Here is a 26,870-nt window from a genome sequence, read left to right as displayed (position 1 = left end):
GAAAAATTCACGCAAAATAAGTTTACATACAACTGTAGATAAGCAGGCCCAGAACGAGTCACAATGATTGAATTTCTACGTGGGCGGATTTAGAATACCATGTACCTTCGTTCCTGTATCCGATGTTTTGTGTGCAGAAAAATGCCACATCTCCTTCTACTTCACTCTTCACAAACTGTACTACCAAAAACAAATTGCAATTGTCTGAAATGCAAACACAAAATATAATTGTGGCTTACGTAGGTGAGAATAATGAATAGGCATTACTTCGTACCAAAGCTCAAGTATTGAATGCATAACAAAATTTATGCGCACAAAATTGCCACATCTAATACTTCTTTGCCTGATACTACTGATAAAAGTATTTGGTTTCGTCGACAGAGATCAATGAACTAAACTTCGTTACAACCCTGTATGTAAATGATATTGGTCAAGATTACAGATGACGACATCTACTTTATCACAATCACTAGCAAAAGTTGGGATTAATTTCCATGGTCCAACAAAATCCGACTCTCCATATATAGTGTAATTAAACAGATATAGCTAAGGAATGTTTGCTTGATCCTCCACGCGTTTGCTTTCTAATCACTCCCTTATACTAGATCTTCTGCTAAACTAGCACTTGAACTGAAATTAGTAACGACTGTAGGACTTGTCAAATTAGTGTCATTATCTTCGAGCACGACGTGTTCGAGGACACATGTAAGGTTGGTGATTAATCAAGCTCAATAATCTGCCTTGGTGCCCTGGCAATTTAAAACTGCCAAATAGAGCGTAACTACAGTATTGGCCCGCTAATAATTGTGCAACAAAAAACTTAGTTATGCTCAAGTTTAAGCCTCAAGTTCGACGTTAGCTAGCTATCATATCCTTATAAGTTTATATCTTACCTACCAAATCAATTTTATAGTTTTAACAATGATTAAACATTGATAATCATTGTTAGTTTGTGGCTTTGACCTCTATAATATGTTTTAAGGGCGGGATTGTGGTTATACGTTAGTGATAACATGTGTAGCTTTGAAAGAAAATGTCCTTCGATCAAGCAAACCAATTAATAAATATAATATAGAATTAAGTAGGTGATTATTAGGACTCGTAGTGTTTTGCTAAAAATCAAATGGATCAAAGAACGCACATATTTTATGTGATTGGATCAAAGAACGCACCAAGCCCAGTAAAGGTATGGTGCCAGCCATCATAGGGGTGTTTTACGGTTAGTAAGATTGCTCCCCATGTAACCTAATGTTACGTTTCTCGAGTTTTGAAAAAAGGAGCCTTAACTAATATTGAATACATTCTTAAGATGCATGATGGATTTATTCCAGAAAATGGCTAGAATGGATTGTCTATTGATAAGTCGTGTATTATGCATATTTTTAAGGTCTTTTTAGGTAGTTTTTTAGTCTTGATGTTTAGTTGTTTATAGCTTATTTTGGCTTGATTTGGTTTAGTTGTGATATTATGATGCTTTTGTGGGTAGTTTCATTGTTTTTGATGTATTTCAGGATCAACGAGGCGAATTCAGAGATTTTACAAAGTCATGAAACTAAGCTAAAGTTCACGAAGCTCGTTGATCGAGGAATGAGTCATTTGAGCAAATTTTTAGCTAGGCACGTCTATGTCCATAAGAGGCACGGATGTGCCAAGTCACGAGAAGAGAAGCAGAAGTTAAGTTTTAAAGTATGGAAGTAGGAATGCCCATGTCTCTGAGAGGCACGCCCGTGCCTCATTAAAAGAAAATTATAGAAAAGCTTTTGTAATGTAGGCATGCCCGTGCCTAAACCAGGCACACCCACGCCTTGAAGAATTAAGTGCGATGGTAGGCACGCCCGTGCATGCCTAAATCAGGCATGTCTGTGCCTGTTGACGATCAGAAATTTCATAGTTGAGGCACACCCGTGCCTGGGTACTTTAGTCTGTTTTAGGATTTTTTCTATTTCTTTTTATCCTAGTTTTCTAAGTTTAATATAATTAAACAGGAGGATGCTTTTATTACTTTCTTTTTGTCATCTATCATACACTTTTTGACCTAGTTCTCTCTAGTTTTCACATTTTCCTTTGTAGTTCGAGATTCCAACCTTCAACATTCATCTTTCGTATTTGCAATTCAAGATTCGGTATTTCATTATTTCCCTTTCATTATTAATTATGTTTTCTTTAACTATTTTGGTATTGTTTTCGTTAATATGTATGAGTAGTTTTCTTATTCCAAGATTTAGCGGAACTCGAATATGGTTAATTAATGCATGATTGAATTCTTTAAATTCTACTCTAATGATAATTGCAATTGATATGCTTAATTGATTGTGCTCATCCCAATACTAGATTAGAGATAATTAGTATTGTTACTAATCCATTGTTTTAATCACAACGAGAGTCGGATTTTGACGAGTATGAATAAACCAATTAGGGGTTTGACGTTCATCACAGGAGTAGTTGAATGGATAATTAGGAAGCTAAGTAATGTGTGCAATGCCTTTAATTTACATGATTTCACGAGCTTGATTGTATTTAAAGAAGTCATTGATAACTCGGGAGAGACCATTGGACTGTTTAGGGATTACTTTCCTCGTTAATTAATTGAATTATATGTTAGGAGTAGAACGACTATTGCATTAATTGTATTCGTGGTGATGTTTGATCTTGAATGTTTTAGCATTTGATTTATCATATTATTTAGGTTAGTTTAATCGCTTCAATTAGTTCTTTGGTTAATAAATCTCACAATTTGTTTTGGATACTAGCTTAGTATTTATTTGAATCTATTTAATTAGTTTAATCATAGTCTCTTGGGATTCGATCCTTACTTGCCTATCTACATAGTAGTGGTCTTGTTAGGTTATTTTTGTTAGGTATGCGACACGCCGCCTATCATCTATCCTATAGCCAAAAGTTGACAACTGCCAATTGTTAGTAAAATTACATGTTAATTCTATGAACGTACCAAGGAAAAAGATTAATAATAGTTGAGGCCACTGCCAAAAGGGAAATACGACACTACTAGTATAGGTTTCCTGGTGATGATCACCCCTAAGATTAAATTAACACAACTCCCTTCTAATCCGTGCACGAAACATAGAAAAGTGGAGTCATTAAAGAACTGTGCAGACTTCTCATGGAGATGTTAGAGTTTATGTCATGTTTCTAGCTCAATATGTCTCCAATAATTGATCAAAAGAATATGATGGCCAAAATAAAGGTTATACTTATAGTAGAACCATAAAAAAGAAATAAATCAAGGCAGACACGTCTGCTCGATTGGGCGCGAGAAATTGCTTCAAAAATTCTTCAGTGATGCACGAGCAAAGTTCGTCATCCTCGCCCAACTCCACCGGGCAAGCTTGTTCATTCGGGCATGAGTGTGTAGCTGAGAAGTGACAACATGCCCTTGGTCAGGCAAGCCCGTTCGATCGTGTGCAAAAACAACACTAGAAATACACTGAAAGTCGTTTAGTGGTCGATTGGGTGCAAAAACAACACTCAAAGTCGTTCAGTCGGGCGTATGCGCGCAATCAGTCACTAGGAAATGTCTATAAAAACAACATATAGCATACGTGGATACGCCTATGATTGGTTTACCAGGCCTACTTGCCCAATCGACCAGGAGCCAAACTGTCCGGATGCATTGCTAGCTAGAATTTTTAACAACTTCCGCATGATATCCTTGTATGATGGTTAAAAGGCTTTAGAATGAACTTCAATATGCAAGAAAGAGTAAAAACTTTTGAGGAAATGCATGGAACGAATGCTTATCACTTATGAGATAGGCATTCCAAGGAAACCTTAGAATAATGTTTGTATGATTCAAAAGGATAAAAAAAAATGGTTCAAAAGGAATAGAAAAGATAAGAATAATAAAGAAAGAGTAGAAAATGGCCTTTTATTTTGGGAGGAGGGATCGGAGTGTCATTTACTATTTATTAGTCTAATCACAATGACTTGCAATATATCGATCTATGCCCATTACGATATGTAATAACACAAACCGAAAGACACATATGTTTTCTCTAACCTTTTAGTCTTCACATATCGCTTGGCATCCTGGAATTATTTTGTTACATCTATCCCCTCCATTCCCTCTCTCATGCTTATCGTCTCCCTTCTTTCTTCTATACTACTAGTGAAATTACGGCTCATTATTAGACGAGTCGTATCTAAAATAATATTTAAAAGATAATAATAAAAAACATAGAGAAGATTAACTATTAAGATATAATGTACTAGTAAATTGTATACACTAATTATATTTTCTTTTTATTTTTTGTACATTATATTCATAACTCATCATCAAATATAATTTTATGTCTCATCTACCATTATATTTATAATACTTTGTATATCATTGGTTTTAATTTATTTTTTACCAAACCATTCATCTTATCATAATATATACTCCCTCTGTCCCTTATTTACATCCTACTTTTCTTTTTAGGGTTTTAAAATTACATGTCTATTTTTATTTAAAAAATGTACTTTTTGACAATATTCTCTCTTTTTGATGAGTTGTCATTAATTTTTTTTTAATTTTTTTTTTGTACTTTTGACATCATTTTCCAACACTTTCTCTCTCCATCTCTTTAATAATTACGAACTACTTTTTTTTCTTTCTCTCTATCTCTCTCTAACCTCACATGCATATTTGTACTTCTCAATCATGACTTTTAAGTTCCTTAATTCCCGACTTTCCGTGTAAAATGAGAAGTAGACATGTAAATAAGGGATGGAGGGAGTAACATTTTTTTTTTTTTTTTTGAAAGATTTGACATTTTAGTTAAAAATACTAAAATAGAATCATCTGAAATTAGCACTATCTGGCCTTCCCTCCAACCATACGGAACATTGCACGGGCCTATAAGAATTTTAGGTTAAATTATCCTTTTTGCCAAATTTTTTTAAACGGTAAGTATTAAGTAAAAGTTTTCTCTGTAACTCCTACTCGTTAATCACACTCTTAAAGCCCTTAGTAACAAATCTTGAATTGCGAGTATTAGCATGTTCCAAACCTTACCCAAAAAGATGGACACAAACATTTGAACCTATTATCAAATATCAATATCTCCTCATAAAATAAATATGAATCATATTATTAGAGTTATAGGGGACAAAATCATGGCGATAAACTTTAGTTTTAAATACTTTTGGTAAAATAAATGGCGAAAATGGAAGCTACTTTTATAAAGGCACAGGATAAATTAGAAACAATATATGACATGACCCTATCCTATGAATAATGGTGCTTCGTGAGGAAGGTGAATAATTGAGATTCATCTCACTTGATAATAAGCATTGTTGGCTAATAAATAAAGATGCATGCTTCTTAAAATTAAGGGTTGGATATTCATATTAATTACTAGATAATTTATGAAATTCATACCACATGATTGGCGACTTTAGCATTAATAGGCGTTGGTTGGTCGGATTCTAAGGATTTATTGATTTATTCATAAGACATGTGGCTCAATAATTACAAACACCTTAACCACTTGTTATTGGAGAAATCTTTCATTAATTAATTGACAAGTTTTTGATAAAAGACCTCAATGTCTTTAATTTCATTTGTCTCTCTTGTCCATTAAATTTTCTAGTTACATATAGAGAATAAGGCCCTGTTCTTTTGAATTTCTGAGCAAAGCATGTGTTAGCAGAGCAGATCAGCTCATTTATACTCAGCAGAGCAGGCCACAACAGCTCAAAAAAAACATGGCCTATTACTTCGTATAATTTATATAAGAAATAATCTATTCACATGTAATGTTCTTTAAATTACTTTTATTACCTTTAAGTGAGTTGACCTAACGGGTTAAGAAACGTTAAGCTCAAGCATCATTTTTAATTTAATTTTTGGTGCAAAATACATAATTTCCTTTCATTTAAATTAAAAAAATTAGGGTAATGCTACATGTAGTAGCCCTCAAGACTAAAAATAAGCATTTAGTACTTTCCTAATTTGGTATTAATTTAATAATGCATGACAAAATCACGTGCAAATCAGTGTAATTAATATTATATTTTCATTTGATTTTTTTCATATTTAGCTCGTTACTAGGTTAAAATCCCGTGCAATGCACGGTTGTTAAATATTTATACAATAATATTACAAATATAAAGTATATAAAAGATATTCAGAAATATTTTATTTGGATATATATGGAATATGATTGTCAAACTGGAAAGAAAATATCATAAATTATAAATAGTTTACGTTACTTAAATATTTTGCAAAAAAAAATAAAAAAAGCAAAAAAGGCGAGAAAATTTTTTACAAGGTAATAACAAGTGTCATGGAAGGATTTGCTTTTAGTAGAGGTTAATAGATATGAGCCCTGGCTATACATATAGCATTTTCCATAAAATTATATACTCTCTCCGTCCCTAAAAGAACGACCTATTTGAGCATTTTCCACGTGTATTAATAAACTTAAATGGAAAGTACAATTGTATGAAAAAGCTAATAAAAGTACATTAAAAGGGTAAATTTACATGAGATTTGCAAAAAAGTAGAGAGAGAAAGTAATAAAAGTCAAATTTACATGAAGAAGGTAATTTTGCACAAATATTATTGCAAATTTGACGGTATTTTAATGCAAATGAGATGAACATTTTGAAATTAAAATTTAGCCAAATAGATCATTCTTTTAGGGACGGAGGGAGTATTAAAAATAATCATTAATGATTATATTTTTTTCACAAAAATTAAGTACTTTCTAAAATCCAATAGAAACCATGCTTTATCCAATGATTCTAAAATATGAAGGTATTTTGTGCAAGAAGGTTCTCAAAATCTTATTCAATTCATTGCTTTAAATCCAATGGTTTTAGTGTCAATTTGGTAAAGTGACCTGCTAGTCGCATACCTCTAAAAAATAAACCTAACTAGACCACTAACTATGTAAATGGATAAGTAAGGTTTGTTTTTGAGAGGTACGCGACTAGCCTATATCATGAAGACGGGTCAAGCCAATGCATGCTTGACCCTTCATTTTATTGGCAAAATTTTTTATTCATTTGTTTCAAGTCTGATTCTTATTCTTGATATATGAGATACAATAATTCATTCACTTAGTCCAAAGATAATAGTTAAATGACTCACATTACACATAAAATGATTTGTAGTTGTTTTTGTTATTTGACCTTTACTAAGGTTGAGTAATGGAAGATTCAACTATTATAAAAGAATGTTTGAGTAAATTAAGTCATATACTAATGTATAATCAAGTTATTGGGTCCATGTGATTACTATTTCCCAATAGAGAAGAAGCTCCAATTATTTTGGCCAATTCATTGTTATCCTCACCTCCTATCCAAAGTTTAAAGTAAGATAAAAAGTAAATTTTGCAAAATGTGGGCAATGCGTGTGATCATCCCCATGTGCTAATTTAGACAGTAATGATCAATTTAAAGAACTCATCGATCACAATCCTTTAAGCATAAGGGAGATATATATATAATAGGATTATCGATATTAAGCTTAAATTTGACTTTATAGGTACTTTACTTTTCCATATGAGGATGTCTCGAAAATCCCATGTGTACAAGCAATCCACTTGAATTCAAAATTAATAAAATAATTAAGTTGTTGAAATTGCAATTAGGCAAGGCATCATTTACCATACATATCATTCTATCAAGAAAAAATTAATGACCCCTCTAATTTTAATTAAGCCCTTTGCTTTGGCTTTGGGGAGGGTAAGGCATATGCCTTGTGTCTCCTCTTCTTCGAATTTACATTGTTTAGTGGGAAAAGAAATTAATATGACGGTCCAAATGAGTGATTACAAGCCAATCTTTGCATTAATTATAGATTAATTTATAGTATCGGGATATACCCCAAATCGAAAGATTAATTAAAAGTTATTTAAGTCGCATGATCCTATAGCTTAATTATTGATTGTTAACTTCCTTAATCTTAAAGTCAAAAGATGGGAAAAGTCTTTGTTAGTCAAAATATTGGTATACTTTTGTACGATCCATAGCCGTTGTATACTTGCATTGGGTCTCCACTTTTTTTTTCTTTTTTTTTTTTTGGATAATTGTTATTATTTCATATTCATATCAATTACTCTCTTCGTCCCTAAAGGAACGATCTATTTGAGAATTTTTTACGAGTATTAAGAAATTTAAATAGGAAATACAAGTGTATGAGGAAGCTAATAAAATTACATTAAAAAGGGAAATTTGCATGGGATTTGCAAAAAAAGTAGAGAGCAAAAGTAATAAAAGTACATGAAAAAAGCAAAATTTACATGGGGAAGCTAATTTTGCACAAATATTATTGCAAATTAAAGGGTAATTTAATGCAAATGATCTGGAATGAATATTTTGGGACTAAAATTTGGCCAAATAGGTCGTTCTTTTAAGGACGAAGGGAGTATAATGATCCTTTTGTCAAAAAAAAAAACCATTATAATAATCGGTAAAGCTCTTATAACGTAACTAAACATTACAGTAAAATAAAAATTGAAAAACACATGTCAAAATCAAACAATCAATGTATTTAATGTTTGATTTAATTAAATATTTTGATTATTCGGCTTCATTTTTAAATATGCAACTTTACAAAACTTTTATAGAGAAGGTATTGTGTAAGACCGAATTCACCACGAGTCTAGTCCACTGCAACAACTATATTTTGATTCTTTTCATATCACTTTATTATAGACTTATTTCATAATCAGATTTCGATTTGTTTCATATTAGATTTTTACTCTTTCACATCAGATTTAAATACTATTTTTTATATCAAATTTTGTATTTCAAATATCATATTCTGATGTCTCATATCGGATTTTAACTTTTTCATATAAGATTTTGTTTAATATTACATGTTGACTTTTTACATCATTTTCCCTCCGTTTTTTTTATGGAAAACGTTTCTCTTTGACATATATTATAATGCAACCCTTTCATCAATAATATCTTTAATTATCAATAAATAAAAGTATAACAATTAAATGTTATAAATTATTCATTGAGACAAACTTCCAACAAGTATCAACAAATCTAATATATATATATATATATATATATATATATATATATATATATATATATATATATATATATATATATATATATATATATATATATATATATATATATATATATATATTGTTTAGGGTGAAAATACCCTAAGACACGTGGCCCAATAAAGGCTTGACACGTGTCAATCCTTCAGCGGTCTGCAAAGGCCCATTTCCTTTGCAGACACGTGTCCCTTATACCCTAATTGAGGTACAGTTCTCCCTTACTATAAATAGTAAGGGTAGACCTCATTTATGACACAGACACATACATTAATTGCAACCACAAAAAAAAAACAAACAAAGTCCAAACCTACGGAAACGCTCTCGAACCGAGAAGCTTTTGCTGTTCTTATTCCACTTCGAAAAGATACTAACTTAATCTTCGGAGGCGGAACTCCCACCCCCCATCCGGAGTCTCCGTTACTTGTGCAGGTACAGGCGCAAGAAGGAAGTCGGCTAGGTGCAGGTACAGGCGTAAGAAGGAAGTCTGCTAGGAAATTGTAACTCTCCCGAAGGACACAGAAAACCCCCAAACATATATAATGTGAGAACTTAGGTGAATAATGAGAATTAAGAACCAAGTCGTTGATCGCGCTCCATTTGATGGCTCACGTTTCACCCGTCCTCATTAATGGCATTTCGTAATTTTGCAATATATTTATTTATCTTCCTTATAAATCACTAACATTAATCAAAATGGATTAGGTAAATTGTGCAAATAGTCAAAATGCTTCAATTTTTAAAAACGAAGGGAGTATTTAGATATTTTCATATCAAAATTTTAACTTTTGAAATAAAAATAAAATTAAGTAATGTTCGGTAAGAATAAATAAACCTCTTTTGATATCAAATAAAAATAAGTAATGTTTGGTAAGAATAAATAAATTATGTGAAGAGCACAAGATCTTATTTAAACTACTTTTTCTAATTTTCTTCCCTGCTCTTAAAATGTTATTCCTATATTGACTGTACACATCTGTGAATGTAATTTTTTTTTATTTTTTTTTACCATTTAATAATATCTTATATATCTTCAACTTTGTATCAATTGTATGAGTTAAAATTATAAAAATTTGATATCCTTAAAATACTTTTTGAGATGAATCAAACAAACCTTATATGACCTAGTTTTATCTTAACTAGTATATTGAAAATAATTAGAATCAAAGATTCCATGAAATTGTAAATTAGTAACAAATTTAATAGAAAAAATGTTAGAGATAATGTGAGTACGGAATATTAAACAAACTTATTTTAGTTGAACTTTTCTAAAAAAAACCACCGATAAAATAAGTTAATTGAACTAATGATTAGAGTATTTTAAAATAAGTTTGGTTAAAATAAAATGAGACTCTTTTTTCTCATCTTAAAAAAGTAATAGTATGTAAAAATAACTCAAGCTCATTAAAAATAGGTTTGTTATGTTCAGCAAAATTAAGGCAGTTTAATAAAAATTAAGTTTTAATCAATAAAATCGTAACTTTAAAGGATAACTATAATACAAAATCGGTAAATAGAAGTTTCACTCGGTAAAAATAAGGTACTTTTGATTTTTACCACAAAAAAAACCCAATAATATTTTTTACCACCCATTCTTGTAAAAGTTTTACTCCAACAAAAAAAATGTAAAAATTGGATTTCACCACCGACCCATCATGTATACGTGTCACTAAGGTATTGGGTTTAAAAAATAAAATTACAAGTATAAATTAAATATATATTTGAAAATTGGAGGAATTAATTGTGCGAAGTAAATTAAATTACTCCATCCGTTCCATATTAAACTTCCTGTTTTTCTATTTTGGAGATCCAAATTATTGTTCCTGTTTCTATTTTGAGATAGTATGTAAAAATCATTATACCCTTATTTTTTAACTTTACCCATAAACTTCCTAAATTACCTTTGAATTTTCCTCTTGCCTTATACTTTTTTCATTTTCTCTCTAAAATTTTTATCTATACTTATATTTCTCATTTTTTTTTTAATGTAATTCATCCACTTTCTTCTTTCATTTCTTAAATACCATGAAAAAAGTACAAACAAAAACTATAAACTGATACGGAGAAAGGATAAAAAAGGCGGTTTGTCATTTCCATTAGCGTTTCCTGTTATTTTTGCTTAGGAGTAGGTTAGTAGGTGCTAGGTGGTCGCTTTTTTCTTCCATTTCCCTAGAAAAAATAGAAAATAAATCATTAAATGTTGATTATTAAGAAAGGAGGTGAAGTTAATAACAGTATGTCAGAAATCAGTTACTGTTAAATGTATCATACGTCCATACTACCTTGATATGGACAAACTGCAAATTGTCAGTTGTGCAGTAATCATCAATTCTCTGTATATCGGTGGGATGGAAAATCAGGAAAATACAAACTAAATATTTTAACAGATCAATGAAGCTTTAATATTAATTGCCCAGATTTTATTATAACTTGAACATTATCATCCAAATATAACTGTTACAGTACGTACCTATGATATAATCCAAATCGAATACCATACCATAACGGTACTTAATCTCGAATTAGCATTCAAAGCTCTAAGTTGATTTTAAAGATGACTCTTACATACCTATGATACTATTTAAACGAATATTGAGCACTCACCTAATGTACCGATCGAATTACCATCCAATGCTTTGAGAGTTCGCAATTTCCTACTGAAGCCAATTAATTTTTCTTGACTTGTTCATCGGGTTATAGGGTACAATGCAAGTTATAATTTTAAACTAACATTATAAAATCTGTTTGGGTCCAATTTAGTCAAAATTGGGCCTGAGCACTAAATGATCCAATTAAAAGCCCAAGGTCAAGGTTCAACTCTCCAATTGCTCAAAAGTCAAAAGTCAGCCCACAAAGTAAGCCAATTGGGCTAAAGCCCAACCTCTCCAAGTATGATGAGGTATAAAAGCCCTCATATTAACACATTCAAGAGGAGATCGGAGATCAGATACATTATCTCATACACTGATTATTCCAATTCAGATGCTCATTCTTGCATTGAGAAATACTCCACAAAAGCCTCAAGCTACAAACTCTCTTGCATAGTGTCTTCCTTTTTACACATTGTACTGACTTTAGCATCGGAGGGGCCTTCCTCGGAAACACCCCCGAGGCTAGTTTACGTGTGTTCACTGTGCAGGAAACCTTCGGCCCAACACAGCTTGGATCGAATCCAGTCTTCTCCATTTCAGTGGACCTTCAGCAAGGTCCCATTGTTTTCAACCGAAACAATTTGGCGCCGTCTGTGGGGAAGACTTTCAAAAATCTTTAAGTCAAATTCCTAACCAAGATCATCTTGCAATTATCTTAGCAGCCATGGCTAAGAACCGCAAGAGCAAAAGCCTCCGTCAAGGAGCGGGCGAAAAGCCTAAAACCCCTACACCATCGCCCTCGCCGGACCGGAACTCTCCCAAGGGTGCCGGCTCGGGGGGAGGATCACACAAGGAGGATTCCCTATCTCCTATAATGCATGACTCTCAATATAGGCCGGACCACTCTCGGTCTAGTAGGGGTCAGTCTGATCATAGGACATATTCAGTGTCCCGAAGCCAACCATCGGCTGCACGGCCTCATGCCCACACTCGACCGGGGACCCCTTTGACGGGGCCCAGTTCGGAAGAGGTGGCAAGAGCGCTGGCAGTACTCATGGAGGCAATGAGGGCACAGAATATGCCACCGCCTCGTGATCGAACTCCTCCGCATACCCGGCATCAGCGGAGGAAGTTAGACCATGACGGTGGGAAGCTTCCTTCCTTCCGGGAACTGGAAGAGTGGGAGGAGGATTCTTGGAAAAATGAAAAACAGAGGAAGAAGAACTCTCAATTATTTAAAGGATCCTCATCCTCAAGACCAGCAGCGCATAAGAGCAGCAGCTCAGCTTCTCGGCCAGAATCTACTCGCCGGGAACCCGAGACTGCTCGCAGAAGCGTCCTTGACCGACTCGGCGGCCAGGAACCGAGCGTGCGTAGTCGCCTCTCGTTCCCTGCAGCCGAGGCCCAGACTTCCCAGCCAGGGACGAAAACCACTCCTACCTCTCTAAGAGGGCGGAGCGCGGTCCCTTCGGCCGGGAACAAGGGCAAGGCCATTATGCTTCCCGCTAGTTCACCATTCGAGCAATGGATACTGGAAGAGCGCGTACCCACGGTTAAAATACCGTCGCATATCACATATGACGGGACCACGGATCCGAAGGACCACGTGGCCTCGTATGAGACTCATATGCATCTTTGCCCCAGATCCGAGGCGACTTGGTGCAAATATTTCCCAACCACTCTCAAGGGGTCGCGCAAGCGTGGATCTCCAAGGGAGTAAGGCAAGGCTCCATAACAGGTTGGGATGATCTGTCCTCCAAGTTCAGGAGCAAGTTTTCCACGGCAAACCGCCGAGAGAAGACTACCGCAGAGCTCATGAGTCTGCAACAGGGGGAAACCGAAAGCCTCCGAGACTACCTGACCCGTTTCAGTAACGAGTCATCAAGCGTCTCTCAGCTGGACCAGGGGCTAGCTGTTTTTGCAATGCAGAATGGCCTTCAGCCAGGAAAATTCCTAGACTTCATGGTCATGCATACCCCGCAGACCTTGGAGGAAGCTCTTAGTGCTTCGGATAAGTTCATCCGAGCCGAAGAATGGAATAAAGCAAAAACCCAACCTCAATCCGGGGGAGGGAAACAGAGGCAAATACCCTTGTCTGAAGGCCAAGGCCATAAGGCAAAGGGAAAATCAAAGGCCTCGGAGCCATCTCCGGCCAACGACCTAAAGAAGGACAGGTTTGCCTCATACACAGGCAGATACGAGTCCTACACTCCGCTCTCTCTTCCACGCGCCAAAATTTACAGTGTGACGAAGGAGGAGCAGAGTTACCGAAAGCCGAGACCACTCCCAGAGTGGTATCAGCGAAAAAATAAAAATCAGTGGTGTGAGTTCCACGATTCTTCGGGCCACAACACTGAGGAGTGTATCCAGCTGAAGGAACAGATAGAAGACATGGTCCGGAAGGGATACTTGAAAAAATACATCGCGGATCACCGCGAGAAAAAAGAATCCGAAAGGTTAGCAAAGGACCCTCGGCAGGACCTTGATTTCCCTCGGAAAAACAGTAAAAAACCGGAGGGGAAATTCCCTCCGATCAATGTTATCTCGGGAGGAATATACTCTCGGAGGGAGCACAAGCGTCACCTTAGAGCTTTGACTCACCAGGTGAACAACGCTGACATTCAATCTCCCCAGTCGCCGGTGCCGAACATGACGTTCACAGCCGCCGACTGCCGGGGGATTACGTTCCCTCACGAGGATCCGTTGGTGATCATCGCCACGGTGGCCAACCACGACGTCAGTAAGGTCCTTGTTGACGGTGGCAGCGGAGCAAACATTCTGTTCCGAAAAGCCTACAACCAAATTAAGCTGAAGCCCAAGCACCTTACGCCGGTACCCTATCCGGTATCCGGGTTCAATGGGGCTTCAACTTATCCAGATGGGAAGGTGACACTTCCTGTCACCATCGGTTGCGATGAGGCAGCCCGGAACGTCATGATTGAGTTTTTGGTCATCGACGCTCCTTCAGTGTACAACGTGATTTTGGGGAGACCCATAATTCACGAGATCCAAGGGGTCGTCTCAACTTATCATCAGCTGATGATTTATGTCTCAGACGCCGGCTTCCCCGAAAGGATACAGGGCAACCAGAAGGACGCCCGAAGGTGCAACTACCTCAAGCCATCCAGTAGTCGCCCAGATAACGACAAGGATGAGGAGGAGAAAGAAAAAGAAAGAGAGCCAAGCACAAAAAAGCCGAAAGGCCTAAGTGCTTCGGCCCAAGGATCAGTGCCCAGAGAAAAAGGTCCCGAAAGGGAAAAGGTTGACTCTTCATCTGAGCCGAAAGACTCAGAGAGCCAGCCGAAGAACACAAAGACTGGGACACCTGCTGACATTGGCAGCAGACCAGATTCTGAAGAGTCCAGTCCATCGGCAATGGACATGGACCAACAGACTGAAACAGCAGAGTTGGCCGAAGGAGATGCTGAGAAATGTGTAACAATCGGGATGGACCTTGATCCTAACACCCGTTGTGAACTTATTCAGCTCCTGCGGGATAACAGAGATGTGTTTGCTTTCTCGGCAGCTGATATGCCCGGGATAAGTTCAGACCTCATCTCCCATAACCGAAGGGTCCATGCAAGGCCTCTCAAAATTGGGGATCTTGTCCTTCGGAATGCTGCTGCAGTTCAGAAAGGCCGAATCCATGGGAAGCTCTCAGCTACATGGGAGGGACCTTATGAAATTTATGATGAGCTTCAGCCAGGGACATACCGACTTCGGCAGTTGGATGGAACTGAGTTGAAGAATCACTGGAATGCTGATGTACTGAAAAAATACCATGTGTAAACCCTTCGGGGCAGAACAATCTTTGTAAGTACATTTCGAACTAATGACAGGCCTTGGAGCCGCCATTTATATAAAATTTACAACTTTTTATCCTTTCAAAATTTTCTTTGTTCTATCTACTCTTTGAGGGTTTTTTATTCAGCCTCGTCTGAAGCCTTCGCCTTCGGGTAACTGGGTTTCAGATTGCTGACAAAACCTGTCTTTTTAAAGAACACCGGTCTTTCAGCTGAAGTCAAACTTCAGTAAGACTTGTTCTCCAAAGACATGAGTCCATGGACAATTCTGGGATATTGCCTTAACTGAGCCTTGTATCCCAGAGAGCCATTATCCGAAACATTGCCTTAAGTTGGCCCTGTGTTTCGGGTATCCATTTTTCAAAGATAGACAGAAAATCAAGGATAACAGCAACAGTTGAAAATTTTTAAATCAGCCTCGTCTGAAACCTTCGCCTTCGGGTAACTGGGTTTCAGATGGCTTACAAAACTCAGTCTTTTTAAAGAACACTGGTCTTTCAGCTGAAGTCAAACTTCAGTAAGACTTGTTCTCCAAAGACATGAGTCCATGGACAATTCTGGGATATTGCCTTAACTGAGCCTTGTATCCCAGAGAGCCATTATCCGAAACATTGCCTTAAGTTGGCCCTGTGTTTCGGGTATCCATTTTTCAAAGATAGACAGAAAATCAAGGATAACAGCCTTTTTAAATCAGCCTCGTCTGAAACCTTCGCCTTCGGGTAACTGGGTTTCAGATGGCTTACAAAACTCAGTCTTTTTAAAGAACACTGGTCTTTCAGCTGAAATCAAACATCAGTAAGACCTGTTCTCCAAAGACATGAGTCCATGGACAATTCTGGGATATTGCCTTAACTGAGCCTTGTATCCCAGAGAGCCATTATCCGAAACATTGCCTTAAGTTGGCCCTGTGTTTCGGATATGCGTCTTCTTTAAGAACGCTGGTCTTTCAGCTGAAGTCAAATTTCAGTAAGACTTGTTCTAAAGAGGTTAGTCCCAGAAAGCTAATATCCCAAGCATTGCCTTCAGTTGGCCCTGTGTTTCGGATATCCAACTTTCAGACAGTCAATCTTCAGTAAGACTTGTATCCCAGAAGCATTGCCTTCAGTTGGCCCTGTGTTTCGGATATCCAACTTTCAGACAGTCAATCTTCAGTAAGACTTGTATCCCAGAAGCATTGCCTTCAGTTGGCCCTGTGTTTCGGATATCCATTTTGAAGAAGTTCAGAAATTGCTTATTCAACTAAAGTCATACTTCAATTTCTGTGGGGGCAAGAAGCACGCAGTGCAGCTATGTTCGGCAGAGTTGAAGAAAAGAAACAGTAAAGCATTCAAAAATAAAGCAACTGAAAAAAAAAAATTGAGCTACAAGTTCAATAATTCAGTATCGGCAGCCGCCCACAAGCGGAAAATAACAGCTGCCGAAATACGTACATAAGCAAAAAAATAAAACTGCTGTACGACAAGGCAAGCTGAAGCAAAAAACAAGGCAAAAAAACTCAGAAAGCGGCAAGTCTAAAGTTAAGCACATGATGAACCGCAAGATTCTGAAGACGACTGCCCGAGTTCCTATGCTTCAGCCGGGGGATCAGACTGATCAGCGTTGAGTCCCATGGTGGCCTCAGCCCCAGCAGCAGAAGAGGCGGGCTTTGCACTTTGCCGAGCCTCCCTTTCCCTCTGCTCAGCTTCCAACTCCAGTCTTTCAGCTTCCTCTTCGGCTTCCTCAGCCTTAAGAATTTCAGCTTCAGCTGGAGTTGCATACTTCATGTGAGGGTCTTCGGGATTCTGGACCCACTCAGCACATTTAGACCAGTCCAGTTTCGGCTCAGCATGAAGGCAGACTCTTCGGCATACTCGGAATCCGTTTCTGAAACCCATCTCATATTCCTCTTTGGTATATACACGGACATTGAGTAAAGCCTCAGCATCAGCCAGCTTCTTCTGGGTCTCCTCCAAGTCTTCCTTGGATTTCTTCAGCTCATCAGCGACTTGGGAGGAGGAACCTCTCAGCTCATTCAGCTCTTGCTGAATTTGGAAAGCCTTTGTCTGGGCCTGGGCCACTTCAACTTTCTGGATCAGCAATTGATCCTCAGCCTTTTGGAATTTAGCTCTTTGAGCTTCAGCAGCAGCAGCAGCCTCTGAGAGTTGGACGTCTTTGGCCAGGAGCAACTCTTCAGCAGCCATTCGGCTGGCTTCAAGAGCCTCTAGACGCTGCTGTACTTCAGCTTGTGCAGCAGTTCCTTCTTGAATTCGGCTCTCAATAGCAGCCTTGAATTTGGAGACGTCCACTCCCATATGCTCCTGGAGGAATTTTTCCCCTTCCATCAGTGGGGGAAAAACCTCCATCTCCATAGCATCGCAGAAGGTTTTCAGAGCTTCGGCAGCTTTTTTACCGTACTCCTCAACCTCCTGCTGCTTCTCTTCAGCTGCTGCTTGCTTCAGCTTAGCAAGCTTAACTTCCTCTTCAGCCACCTTCCTTTCGTGCACAGCAGCGTCTACCCTATCTTGCAGGGTATCAATCAGCTCTACAGTGAGAGTCTGATTGTGCACGAACTGAAAACAGGAAGACAAAAAAAAAAATAAGTAATAAGAAAAAAATAGAGCTGAATTTCGGAGGAAATGAAGGAATATTACCTGCATCATCAGCAGTTGGTTAGACCTGGCTGGGTCAGGAACTGATCTACTGGATTCGCCCATCCCAGCAGTGGCCTTCAGCGACCAGATCCTTGCCCTGTCTACTTCGGACATGCCAGCAAAATTGCCGAAGTAGGCTGCAGCTCCTTCTCAGTTTTGACCCCATATGAGGTCCCAGATGTGATCTGGGATTGGAATTCGGGGGGCCGAGAAACCCATTTCTCCAGAATGCAGAGTCTGGAAAGAAGGGAAGGACGACGATGGAGCTTGATTAGCCTTGGTTGTCTCAGCATCGTCCTTCTCAGAGGAGTCAAGTACTATGACCTCCTCTTCTTCAGGGGTGAGGACGAAAGCCTCAACCTCTCTTGCGATATCTGCCGTGAAGCCTTCAGCACTTGACATCACGGCATCTTTATTTTCGTGCTCAGCAGCACTCTCCTTGATTTCTTCTTGGACCCCTCCCTTAGGTTCGGGAGTTCTCTGATCCACCTCCATCTCAGGAGGTGGCGGAGGGGTCTTTTGAGGAGATTGGGGTGTTGGCTGGGGAACCCTCGGCGATCCATTGCCTTCCTCAGGTTCCCTTATTGCGACGCCGATGGTCATCGGCCTCTGCTGAAAATCATGAGGGCCGATGATGGCCATCCTTCGGCGCCTTTTCAGAAGGGGCTGCTCGTCCATATCTGAGTCTGAAGACTCTTGTATTTGATCTTCGGGACGAACAGGAGCTTTGCCTTCTCTATGTCTGTTACTCTCTTCAGACTATAACAGACAGGGGGGAAGAAGAGTGTGAGTAAAAAAAAAAAAAAAAAAAAAAAAAAAAAAAAAAAAAAAAAGTTGTCTGAAAACTCACCGAGGTTTTCAGCAAAGCCTCGTCTTCTTCAGCTGCTCTAGCTGCAGCTTCGGCTTCAGCAGCTCTGGAGGACCCTTCTCCTCCTTCACAAGCCTCAAGTACCCGTGCAACCTCTTCGGCTGTGCGGGCAGCTTCAGCTTCTTCGTTCAGCAGCTGAAACCAAGGGTCTCTCTTCTTCCACCAAGGCTTCTGCCTCTGATACAGAGCAACAGCCTCAATTTGGAAGTGGGAAGAGTCCAGATGAACTTCCCTATGCCTCGGCTCAGTGATAGACGGGGCCCGTTCAGTTACAACTCGCTCTCGGTTAACACCAAGACGAGCGTAGTTAATACCAACGTTGGTCTCGTCCCGCTCTGAAAAAAGGAAAGGGAAAAAGTTTAGCTCAGATATGTTGGCACAGCATAAAAAAGCAAAGCGAGAGAAGAAAAAGAGGTAGTTAAAAAGCCTCGGCCCCAGCCGAAGAAGCTTACCATCCTTAAACTTTCGGCTGAGGCCAACAGCTGCTAGCATGTTCTCTTGGAAAACGTAATGCGTATCGGGGAGCCAAGTCTCCGGGATATGCTGCATTCGACCACTTCCCCCCGGGTTCGGCAGCTTGCCGAAGATATGTTGCTGATCCAGGTTCGGATCCGCCCCGTTATCTGCGGGGGGACCTAGACTTCCCATTTCGGGATCAGGCTCAGCTAAGTACCGGGGAGCGCTGAAGACGCAAGGGTGGCCCGGATCTATGGGTGCCCTAACCCAAATCCATTGACCTCTCCAGTCCTTGTCTGAAGAGTCATTTGGCCACATGGTCAAGTATTGGGGCCGGGACTCAATCCGATACCACCCAGAACCATGGCTTCCGTGCCCACTCTGAATATTTGGCACTAGCCGATGGAGCTTTCTGAAGCAGTGCAGGTTCGGCACGTATTTGAAGAACTTGCAGACCCATAAGTATGTCATCACCCTTCGGATGCTGGTGGGGGTTAGCTGACATAGGGAAATGTTGTAATGGATCAGCAAGTCTCGGACGAAAACGTCCAAAGGGAACCTCAGCCCATACTGAAGCTGTCTCGTGTACACCCCCACATACCCCGGGGGTGGACGATGGATTCTATCGGATGCTGAGGGCATTCGGCACCAATATCCATCAGCTTCAAAAATGCCGTAGTGCAACTCAATTTGCTCAGCAAATCGATATTGATCGGCGTTCTCTACCCACCATGAGTAGGGGCGGTTCTTTATCATGGCCGAAGCGACTTCGGCATTCTCCCACTCTGAAAACCCAGGGAGGATATCCCAAAGGACAGCGGGAATTTCATCGTCCCGTCCAGAAGCACTCGGCTCATCCGTTCTTTGAGGAGGAGCCGAGGAAAGGGGAGTCGCCCTAATCCCTTCAGCAGGGTCAGACTCCGGCCTCTGACCATTCCAGGTCCCAATCCTATTCCTAGGATCGGGAATCGGCCTTGCTCTTCTTGGAGCACGGGCTCTACCTCTAACTCCTCTTGCCATGGATTATTTCGAAGAGAAAAGTCGAAAGAAAAGGGGAAGGAGTTCGAATTCGAAGAAAAATAAACTGAAATCAAAGGAATTTACCTTAAACTGAAGCGAAAGTTGCCGATTTACGAGTTCGTAGTGGCAAGTCTCAGTTTCTAAGCTCAATGCTCGGGGAGTTTGCGAAGTTTTGATACGGATTCTCGGTTTCTCTCTCGAAGAATTCTGGGTTTGTGTTGGTGAATAAGTGAGGAGAATGACGCGCCTCTGTTTATATCTCCAGGTACGGGATACGAAGAGTCTGTGCTTTAATTTCTCTTAAGTACCCACTAAGTAACCATTAAACACATGTCTTGTGATTAAACCGCCCATTATCCGTCCAACTTCCGCAAATCATTAACCGTTGTTATCTCATTAATTACGGTTTAAATTCAAATTTTTGGATCAATTAAATCATTTACTTCCCTCCTTTTCTGAGTTAAATCAAACCCGACCCGTCATTCTTCCAAATCGGGTCTGGGGGGCAAGTTGTTTGGGTCCAATTTAGTCAAAATTGGGCCTGAGCACTAAATGATCCAATTAAAAGCCCAAGGTCAAGGTTCAACTCTCCAATTGCTCAAAAGTCAAAAGTCAGCCCACAAAGTAAGCCAATTGGGCTAAAGCCCAACCTCTCCAAGTATGATGAGGTATAAAAGCCCTCATATTAACACATTCAAGAGGAGATCGGAGATCAGATACATTATCTCATACACTGATTATTCCAATTCAGATGCTCATTCTTGCATTGAGAAATACTCCACAAAAGCCTCAAGCTACAAACTCTCTTGCATAGTGTCTTCCTTTTTACACATTGTACTGACTTTAGCATCGGAGGGGCCTTCCTCGGAAACACCCCCGAGGCTAGTTTACGTGTGTTCACTGTGCAGGAAACCTTCGGCCCAACACAGCTTGGATCGAATCCAGTCTTCTCCATTTCAGTGGACCTTCAGCAAGGTCCCATTGTTTTCAACCGAAACAAAATCTAATTAAGTTAGAATAACACTTTAATACTATAGTGTATAATGAAAATTCCAAAAAGGAGCAAAGGATACTTGGACAGAAGAAAGGTGACGAAGTATAAGGCGAAAGAACGGATCTCAACATGACGCTGTTTTATGCTGTAAAATCTCTTTTACCTCAATCCCTATACAACACCTCGTTGACTTGTTTTACTCTTTTTTCACTCCTTTCCCATTTCTTTACCTTTTTTTTTTTTAGATCTCATCTCTTTTTCTTTTTTTCACCTCACTGTAAAAATTATTTATCCACTTATATTTCGTAGATTATCCTTTTTATAATAATCGTAACACTTTAACCGACATATATATCAATGTATAACTTAAACAATTAATATTTTTAATTATAAATTATGAAGAAGTATAAAAGCTTTATCTATTGAAAGTATACATAAAGACTGATCTAAAAATATTTTACATCGCAATATATGTTTTTTTTTATATTAATAAAAAATATAGTCAAAGCAAGCATGTAAATAATGCAAAAGGCTAAGTGTTGCGATTATTACGAAATGGACGAACCTTGGCATATGAATAGTGCAAAATTAAATTTTTTCTTATATATATAGACCTTTTATTTTTTATTTGTATTTTGAGTTAATTGCTGTTAAAACTACTGCGTAATTCATAAAACCTGACCAAGGAGGTAATCCATCTATCTTAGATCACTCACAATAGTTTCACTATACAATTTTAATCGGTCAATTGATCATATTGGTATAAAAGTTAGCACCTTGATGACCTATTGGTATAACAATTAACACCGGCGACAAATTAGTATAAAAATTAACAAATAGTGACATATTGGTACAAAAATTAACAAGATATGACATTTATTTAACCCTTTTTTTTTCTTGTCGGAGTAAGTACTTAATTACTATTTTAGTTTTAATATTTGATATTTTTTCGTTATTGTTAATACTCATTATTAACAACAAATAATTCTCTCCTCCACGCTCATGCACCTAAGATTATCGGCAAATAATAACAAAATAAAATTGTTAGTCAAACAAAAATCTCAAAAATTGAAAGGAAAGTTGAACTCTTATGATAACCTCTTAAAAGTTGAAATTGGCCTTTTAGTTTAATAATTAAGAAGTTGGGAGAAAATTTATTTATATAATATTGTATATTGCAAAAAATTGAAAGCTTAATGTAATCTCAAATATATGTAATTAAAACTTAATCTTGTAATATTTCTTGATTAAGTTCTGTGCATAATCTTAATTATTCCTCTATCTATTTCCTCCTTTTTTTTCCCTTCTTTTTTATTCTTTGACTTTATTTCACTTTTAATAGTGTTTAAAAAATATTCAATGAATATTAGAACCAAAAAAAGGTATAGAAAAACAATAAAAATAAGGTAACAAGAATAAGAGTAAAACATATGTATAATATGCGCTTATTATTCTGGATAGAAAAAAGGTTAAATGTCGTCACTCGCTAACTTTTATACCAATATATTGTCATTTGTTAACTTTTATACCAATATGCCGCCACTTGGTTAACTTTTATGCCAATCTATTGCCACTTGCGAACTTTTATACCAATATATAGCCGCCGATAATTTTTATACTAATATATATGTCACAAAGGGTGCTAATTTTTATACCAATATGGTTAATTGGCCAATTTAACTTTAATTATTCCACTCCCATTTTTTTTTATTTGCAAACATCTATTATAGAAGGAAGCTAATAGATGAAACAAGTGTTATTTCTCCTTTTGGAGAGGTCATTCGTCTTTATCTCTTTACTTATCACATGCATGCTCTTTTTTCTCTCACAAACAAATTTTGTCTACGAAGTACGAATATATGGTGAAAATGGGAGTAACATTTGTAATCATATACTCCCTCTATTCTTTTTTACTTGATTTGTTTCTTTTATCATGCTTGTTGATGCAAAACTTTAACGATCAATAACTTTTAATTTTCCATAAGTAAAAATTATAATAGTTATATATTATGATAGTATTTATTGAGATGAATTCAAAAAGATTTCGCATGAATATGCTTTTCCTTACATATTGTTCATCGAAGACGGTCAAAGAAGGGGTGGTGAATAGTGTAAAAGTCAAAGCGGGTCAAGTAAAAAAGAACAAAGGAAGTATATTCATAATAAATATAAACGATAATATTAATAAAAAAATAGGACAAAAAAATATACATACTTCCTCCGTTTTATATTTATTGCACCAAGAGTGGTTTCACGCTTGCCAATGTATTACTTTGGCTATTAATATCTTTAATTATAGTTTTGTAAAAATTATAAAAAATTGATATTTGAAAAGTAGATTTCGAGACGAATTTAATTAGATCCCACGTGACTGTATTTTTCCTTACGGATAAATCACAAAAGATGGTCAAAAAAGATTATGTGAATAGTGCAAAAGGTTTTATAGTGCAATAAAAGTATATGAACAGTACAGAAGTCAAACTATAGTCAAAACTCAAAATAACTACTTCTTCGTTAAAAAAAAAAAAAAAAACTCGTAAAGCCTTGAATTTACTAGTTACCGCTACAGTGTACAGTAATTTACCAAGTAATCCGTATAATATACTGTAAGCATTAAAACCTACAGCTATGAGTTACTTTAATAAATCCACTCATCTCCTCCTCCTCATAAGGTCTGAGCCTAAAAATACATCTCACTTCCCCTCTTCTCTTCTTCTCTACCTTCCTCAACTCATCTTTTTCAAGCTTTTCAACATACAACCAAAACTAAATACTAAAACAACACACTAAAATTTTATTATTGATATATACAAAAAGTTGATCCTCCTTGATTAAACTTTTGTCATCTTTTACACCATACTAAGCTAGCACACTATCACATAAAATATCAAAACTGTTACGAATTGAATATTTTCTTCCTACTAACAACCCAACAATGGTTACCGGATGGCGAAGAGCCTTCTGCACTTCCATCCCCAAAGACCATGAATCCTCCAACAACAATAATAATGACATTAACAATACTCGAAGCCCCAAGATGGGATTCTCTAAGTTTACATTTTTCTCATCTTCTTCTTCTCCGTCAACTCCTCGCCCACAAACACCTAAAACACCCACTACTCTCCGGTGTAAAACCGTGTTCGAGGAAACCTCTCCGAAGCTTCATTGCAAAACTACCACCACTCCTCCTCCTTCTTCCCCTCATTCTCCTTCTACTTTCTCTTTGCTCCTTAAAAACTCCCTCCGACTTTCCAAGATGAGTCGATGCGGTGTTTGTCTTCATAATGTTAAAGGCGGACAAGGGACGGCTATCTTCACGGCGGAATGCTCGCATTCATTCCATTTCCCATGTATTACTGCTTTGGCGATGAAGAATGGGAGCTCTGATCCTAGTGCTTTACTGTCTTGTCCTCTTTGCGGATCTCAATGGAAGGAAGGTCCGTTTCTAGGAATGCCCCAGAAAAAACAACCCGTTAAAAAATCCATCCCGAGTGAACTCCGACTCTACGACGACGACGAGCCACTCGTAACACATGTTTCCTCAATCCAATTCAACCCGATACCCGAATCGGAGGAAGAAAATGAAGATTACAATAATACAGATGATGAGTTCCCGGGTTTTTTCTCCAACCCGGCAACTCCTCGGCCTCAAATTGCTGATAACAGTAGTAAAGGAGTAAAGGTGACAATCTCCTCCGAATCGGCAGTGATCGCCGTGGGACGGAGTTACGAGACTTACGCGGTGCTACTCACCGTGAAAGCTCCTCCGTTCCAGGCGAGAATACGCCGTCCTTCGGTCGATGTAGTGGTGGTCATTGACATCGGCTGTGAAATGAATGCCGGAAAATTACACGCTCTAAAAAGAGGAGTGAGAGCAATGATTTCTTCCCTGTCCTCTAATGACCGCCTCTCAATGGTGGTATTTTCATCTACTTCAAAGCGGCTGCTTCCGCTTAGAAGGATGACTCCTTCGGGGAGGCGGTCAGCTAGGCGTATTATCGACGCCATTAACTTGGCCGCTGAAGGAGCGTGTCTTAACGACGCGCTACGAAAAGCGGCCAAGGTAATACAAGATCGGAAGGAAAAGAATCATTTCGCGGCCATCGTATTAATGGATGGCCACGATGAGGAGAAGGAAAACCGCCCGATTATATCATCGACCCGGTTTTCTGAAATTCCGGTTCACACTTTCAAAGTAAGGGAGGATTTTCCAGAGGAGAAGTTTGTTAAGGCTTTGAGTTTATTCCTAAGCGTCGTCGTTTTGGATGTTCGGGTTCAGTTCGGTTTAGGATCTGGTTCAGCTGCGGCTGAAATAGTAGCGGTTTATTCGTGTACGGGCCGACCCGGTTTGCTTAGCCCGGGTTCAGCGAAACTTGGGGATCTGTATAGCTCAGAGGAGAGAGAAATTCTTGTTGAATTAAAAGTGCCGGCGAGTACAATTGGATCCCACCACATGCTGTCCGTTCGATCGTATCACAAAGATCCGTCGTCTTGCAAACAGGTAATTTACGGTGGAGACCAGTCCTTGATCGTGCCACGTCCCCACACCATCCGATCATCTGACCCGAAGATTCAAAGGTTGAGATGTCTTTTTGTTATGACAAGGGCAGTTGCGGAAAGTAGGAGATTATTAGCCGAGAGAAATGATTTTGTTGGAGCCGAACGGCTTCTAGCATCGGCTCGTGCTGTTTTGAGTCAGCCGAGCTTGAAAACGTCATCAGCTGAGGAGTATAGGAGGAGGGTGGAAGCCGAGCTAGCCGAAGTCAAGTGGAGACGACAAGCCCAACCGGATGAGAAGCGACGTAGAGAGAAAGATGGAAGCGGTCGTGGTAGTGGTGGAGGATGTTGTGTAGTGGATGAAAAAGGGGAGCCGCTTACGCCAACGTCGGCTTGGAAAGCAGCTGAGCGGCTGGCTAAGGTGGCTATGATGAGGAAGAATTTGAACCGGGTTAGCGACTTGCACGGCTTCGAAGACGCTCGCTTCTGATTTTTGCTTTTTTTTTTTTTTTATAAATTAATTAATTCTATTTTAATACTGTAGTAAGAAAAAAATTAAAAAAGAAAAAAGAAAAGGAGGAGAGATAAAAAAAATGTAATAAATGTAGAGAAAGACAAGGAGCACCGGACGGCTGGGGCCTTTTGGTGCATATGATTGATGAGAATTGGAGTATATGGATGAGCCCCACAAAATTATATTTTATTTTTGGCCTTTTCTTTGCATTATCTTTTCTCAGTGAAAAAGTAAAAAAAAAAACAAAAAAGAGTTGATACAGAGAATAAGTGGAAAAACAAAAGAGGGAAAGTGGAAGTGGATTTAGGTAAATTGTTCTTTTGGGATATTTAAAATTTGAGTCTGTCTTTTTGTTATTAAATTTAGATTAGAAAATGGATCTGATAATTAGAATCTGTAATCTGTAAATGTATATTTATGCAGAATAGTGGCAACTTCTATTATTCCTTGTACTTCCATTTTATTGTT

At 38.1% G+C, this 26,870-nt stretch overlaps 1 protein-coding gene across 1 annotated transcript; it reads left to right on the top strand.

The window, feature by feature from the left end:
• Positions 1 to 24,326: 24,326 nt before the first annotated feature.
• LOC110714632 lies at positions 24,327 to 26,378 on the top strand. Its single transcript, XM_021893187.1, has one exon. It carries the CDS (start codon positions 24,327 to 24,329, stop codon positions 26,376 to 26,378), a length of 2,052 nt encoding a protein of 683 aa, XP_021748879.1.
• Positions 26,379 to 26,870: the final 492 nt, after the last annotated feature.

The sequence above is a fragment of the Chenopodium quinoa genome, unplaced genomic scaffold, assembly GCF_001683475.1.
Source record: "Chenopodium quinoa cultivar QQ74 unplaced genomic scaffold, ASM168347v1, whole genome shotgun sequence".
NCBI lineage: Eukaryota > Viridiplantae > Streptophyta > Magnoliopsida > Caryophyllales > Amaranthaceae > Chenopodium > Chenopodium quinoa.
Note: the sequence above shows the minus strand (reverse complement) of the source record. Positions and strands in the feature narration are given on the sequence as shown.

Coding starts and splice junctions, on each gene's coding strand:
- LOC110714632 (XM_021893187.1), top strand. CDS start 24,327: ATGGTTACCGGATGGCGAAGAGCCTTCTGCACTTCCATCCCCAAAGAC.